This window comes from Conger conger, chromosome 19 (genome assembly GCF_963514075.1).
Source record: "Conger conger chromosome 19, fConCon1.1, whole genome shotgun sequence".
NCBI classification, from domain to species: domain Eukaryota; kingdom Metazoa; phylum Chordata; class Actinopteri; order Anguilliformes; family Congridae; genus Conger; species Conger conger.
The window spans coordinates 18,618,507-18,623,506 of record NC_083778.1 but is presented as its reverse complement, the minus strand read 5'-3'; the positions used below and the strand labels follow the sequence as shown (position 1 = coordinate 18,623,506).

Genomic DNA, 5,000 nt, shown 5'->3' with positions numbered 1-5,000 from the left:
GGTGTTACCTGCTTCTGGTGGGCGGGGGGGGAGTCTCCATGGAGACAGGAGGGGTGGGAGACAGGTGAGGGAGGTTACCTGCTCCTGCTGCTGGTGGAGGGCTCCTCGGTCTGGCTGATGCCCGTCAGAGTGACTCCCTCTCCTGGCCTCTTCTTCTCTTTCTTAGTCAGGGCCCGGTTCAGATCCAGAGTCCAGCCCTGGGACACACACACACACACAGCTTAGAATCTGCCAACACACACAACACGCACACAACACACACACTCACACAGCGCTTAGTATCTGCACCTAAACTCAGAGACACAGGCACACACCGGCAAGCTCTGTGATGAAAACTGAAACACTGCAGTCTCAGTCTTCTGTAAAACATCTTCACAGTAAGGGACTTCAGAACAGAACAGAAGCCAGCAAGACGCAGTGAAAGGACCCCAACAAAAGGCAAGACACAAACCATCCACAGTCAAACCAAACACAAACCCAGCATCGCACAAACACAAAACCATCCACAGTCAAACCAAACACAAACCCAGCATCGCACAAACACAAAACCATCCACAGTCAAACCAAACACAAACCCAGAATCAGACCAATGCAGACCCGACATCAGCCAAACGCTAAATCCAGCAAAAAAAGAAAACCATCAGGTCACCCGACACTAAACCAACGGCCCATAACCGCACACCCAGCCCGAACCCAAAAACCACCACAAACCGCAGGTGGGGCGGAGCCCTCAGCTGCCACTCAAACGAGCGTCCAAACAGAACTCACTTTGTTGGACCTTCTCTTACGGGAGTGAGGACCAGAGAGAGCCTTGGCCTTCCAGGTGGAGAAAGAAGAGAACCAAATCGGTGGGGTTAGTGTAGAGAGGACACATATTATTTGTTATGGTATAATTCTTGTAAAAAGTGAGTGAAACAAAGAGGGGAAAAAAGGAACAGGTGAGCCTCGAACCCTGGGAGACTCATGAGTGTCAAACAAAACTAACCACAACACCAAATCTGCTGGGAACCAGAGCTGCCTTTTCAGGATATGAGACTTCTCTCATTTAAAAAATGTTTTTCCCCTGATTGATGAGCAAACACGCAGCCACGACGTCTGCCCCCGGGGTGCAGCTGAGAGGGCAGAAATATAGGTAACCGGATCTTTGTCAAACAGTGAGAGCCGCGGTGGCGAAGGGGGCTAAGACGCAGCAGACTTGTGGTTGCAGTTTGCTGCAGTTGCACACCGGGGACCGGGGTTTGATTCTCGGTCCTGCCAAACGCCAAGTTTGGCCGGCTCACGTGGAGCAGCAGTAATTGGCTCGCTGCTCCAGAGGGAGGGACTTTCAGGGTTATTAGATCGCCGCACAATAAGCACCTCGGGCGCCTCGGAATCACGGCAACGGGCACGAGACGAGACGGCTTGAAGAAGGCGTGTCGTCCTCCTTCGGGCCGCCGAGGGACGGGGTACGGGCTGTACATCTAATATGACTACCTCCAATTTAATCAGACGAGGTACAATTGGCTACCAAATTGGGAGAAAAAGGGAATTGAACAGTGATAGATCCTATGAAGGCGTCCACCCGTAAGCTCTCTCTGTGCGGTCCTACCTCGAACTGCGGCCAGTTCATGGGCATCCCGGGACCGTGGTTGGACCGGAACCACCTCAGGTCCTCCTCGGCGTCAGCGGCCTTGATGGTGTCCTCCAGCGTGTGATAAATAGTCTGGAATCTGCGGGCAGGGGTGTGTGATTTGACCCGAGACACAGACAGACAGACAGACAGACACACACTGCTGCCTCTTCACAGAGACTGACACATTTGTGTGTTGTTGTGTGTGCACAGGTGTGTGAGAGCGTGCGTGTGTGTGTGTGTGTGTGTGTGTGCGCAGGTGTGTGTGAGCATGTGTGTGCAGATGTGTGCGTGCGCAGGTGTGCAGATGTGTGTGTGCGCAGGAGTGTGTGTAGCTGTACACGTGTGTGTGTGTGCGTGTGTGCGCAGGTGTGTGTGTGTGTGTGTGAGCGTGTGGTGTGTGTGTGAGCGTGCATGTGTTGTGTGTGCTCAGGTGTGTGTGTAGCTGTGTGCGTGTTGTGTGTGCTCAGGTGTGTGTAGCTGTGCGCGTGTGGTGTGTGCGCAGGAGTGTGTAGCTGTGCACGTGTTGTGTGGGTGCAGGAGTGTGTGTGTTGTGTGTGCTCAGGTGTGTGTAGCTGTGTGCGTGTTGTGTGGGTGCAGGAGTGTGTGTAGCTGTGTGCGTGTTGTGTGTGCGCAGGAGTGTGTGTAGCTGTGTGCGTGTTGTGTGGGTGCAGGAGTGTGTGTAGCTGTGTGCGTGTTGTGTGGGTGCAGGAGTGTGTGTAGCTGTGTGCGTGTTGTGTGGGTGCAGGAGTGTGTGTAGCTGTGTGCGTGTTGTGTGTGCGCAGGAGTGTGTGTAGCTGTGTGCGTGTTGTGTGGGTGCAGGAGTGTGTGTAGCTGTGTGCGTGTTGTGTGGGTGCAGGAGTGTGTGTAGCTGTGTGCGTGTTGTGTGGGTGCAGGAGTGTGTGTAGCTGTGTGCGTGTTGTGTGGGTGCAGGAGTGTGTGTAGCTGTGTGCGTGTTGTGTGGGTGCAGGAGTGTGTGTAGCTGTGTGCGTGTTGTGTGGGTGCAGGAGTGTGTGTAGCTGTGTGCGTGTTGTGCGTGCGTGCTTCATTGGCCTCCACTGGCTTCCTATTGCCGCACGCATCCGTTTCAAGGCCCTAGTGTTGGCATTTCAGGCTGCTAAGGGGACTGTCCCACCTTACATACAATCCCTGATCACTCCCCACTCCCCAGCTAGACCACCACTCTGGATTTTTCTGCATATGCTTTTCATTTCAGATATGAAGTATATGATTTAATCCTTAATTACTCCCTACTCCCCAGCTAGACCACTCCGGTCTGCTAGCTCTGGTCGCCTTATGGTTCCCTCACTACGAGCACCTGGCAGTCGAGCTGCGCGTTCACGCCTGTTTTCCGTTCTGGTTCCTCAGGGGTGGAATGACTTGCCTACCACTGTCAGAACAGCAGAATCCCTCCCCCTATTTCGACGCAGACTCAAAACCCACCTTTTCAAACTCTACCTTAGTCCTCCCTCCTGATTTCCCCTGCCCCTCCTTTCTGATATCCCTATCCTTGTCTAACCCCCCCCCAGCATTTCCTGTGCATTTTGCTAGTTTCTGGATGTGCTGCTTTGACTTATGGTAGAACCTATGCACTTGTAAGTCGCTTTGGATTAAAGGCGTCTGCCAAATGACTAAAATGTAAATGTAAATGTTGTGTGTGCGCAGGAGTCTGGTACTTGTGGTTGGTGGACAGGTCCAGGTGTTGTGTGTGCACAGGTGTGTGTGCGCGCGTGTGTGCGTGTGTGTGTGTGTGTGCTCAGGCGTCTCGTACTTGTGGTTGGTGGACAGGTCCAGGTGCTGCTTCACCTCCATCAGGAGCTCGCTGAAGAAGCGGATCCTCTTCTCCTCAAACTGCTGCCACTGCTCAAACACCTGCTCCATGTTCTCCATGTACTGAGGAGTGCTCTTATCCAGCTCCTCTAGGGCCTTCTCATAGTGCTCCTTCGCCTGCAACACACACAGGTATACTTACACACAGACACAGACACAGACACACAGACACACAGACACACAGACACACAGACACACACACACACAGACACACACACACACACAGACACACACACACACAGACACACACACACACAGACACACACACACACAGACACACACACACACACACACACACACACACAGCTCCTCTAGGGCCTTCTCATAGTGCTCCTTCGCCTGCAACACACACAGGTATACTGACACACACACACACACACACACAAACACACACACACACATATATACACACACACACACACACACACACACACACACACACACACACCTTGTGCATCTCCTGCTGGCACTTCTCCACTTTGTCCTGCAGCTTCTTCTGGGCCTCAGGGTTGTTCTCCAGCTTGCTGCTGTTCTCCCTGCTGACGGCCATCTTCTCCTCCTTACAGGCCGAGTGGTACGTCTTCTTCATCCCCTCCACCTGAAACAAAAGCCCACAACAACGGTTCCTCTCCGCAACTCAAGTCACAAAAAGTGAGATTGGTCAAAACTCTAAGCCAGGCCAATTTAACCTCATAAAATGGCAGCCTGAGAGTACCCGCCCCATTACACCAGGACTGCCGAACCGTGCTCCTGTAGATCTATCCTGCTGGTTTTTGGTTCTCACCCTCCAACCCTAACAAAGCAACACCTAATTATACTAATTAGCAGCTCACTGAGATATCTAGCTTTTGAATGAGGTGTGCTTTGTTACGGTTGGAGTGAAAACTTACAGGACAGTAGATCTCCAGGAACAGGGTTGGGCAGCCCTGCTCTAACTGTTGAATGAGGTGCGCTTTGTTAGGTTTGCAGTGAAAACTTACAGGACAGTAGATCTCCAGGAACAGGTTTGGGCAGCCCTGCTGTCAGTTACAGGGCTATTCTCTCGTAAGTCCGTGTCTTCGTTGAGTGAGCAGGGTGGCCGTACCTCTTTGAGCTTCTTGGCCCAGGGCTTCTGTGCCTTCTTGAAGCCGTCCTCGGCCTCCTTGGTCTCCTTGAACCCGCCGATCATCTGCTTGTGGTAGGCCTCCTTCTGCCAGCCCTTCACCTTCTCAAAGTCCTCCCCCATCAGGGCGCCCTTGACCTCCATGTGCACCTCGCTCACCTTCTCCGCCTCCGTCATCAGGGCGGTCCAGGCCTGCTCCAGGGTGCCGTACTGAGGACCTGCGGGGGGAGAGAGTCAGCTGCATTTCTGCCCTCGAACCGCAACCCTGGGGGCAGACGCGGGCGTCAAAGGGGCGATCTTGAGTTGTAAGCTCACGCCTGTGCGTTTGTTTGTTCATCAATTAGGGAAAAGGGAAAAATTAAAGAGAGACCACCCTGGTATACTGAAAAGACAGCACTGGCTCCCAGCAGATCTGGTGGTGTGGTGTGGTTGGTGTGATTGTCTCTCATGCAGATCTGG

At 53.1% G+C, this 5,000-nt stretch overlaps 1 protein-coding gene across 9 annotated transcripts in view; it reads right to left on the bottom strand.

Annotated features, from left to right (window-relative positions):
• LOC133119024 (protein kinase C and casein kinase substrate in neurons protein 2-like) overlaps positions 1-5,000 on the bottom strand; it is a 20,900-nt gene that overhangs the window by 6,235 nt on the left and 9,665 nt on the right. For 7 of the 9 annotated variants that reach the window (XM_061229395.1, XM_061229394.1, XM_061229402.1 and 4 more), the window contains 6 exons: positions 4,524-4,759; positions 3,888-4,037; positions 3,381-3,556; positions 1,589-1,709; positions 769-816; positions 79-197 (listed from right to left, as the gene is read on the bottom strand). In XM_061229395.1, the coding sequence (XP_061085379.1) occupies positions 79-197; positions 769-816; positions 1,589-1,709; positions 3,381-3,556; positions 3,888-4,037; positions 4,524-4,759 (850 nt within the window). The remainder of the gene's footprint in view (positions 1-78; positions 198-768; positions 817-1,588; positions 1,710-3,380; positions 3,557-3,887; positions 4,038-4,523; positions 4,760-5,000) is intronic. The other 2 variants (XM_061229401.1, XM_061229403.1) reach the window with 1 other exon arrangement.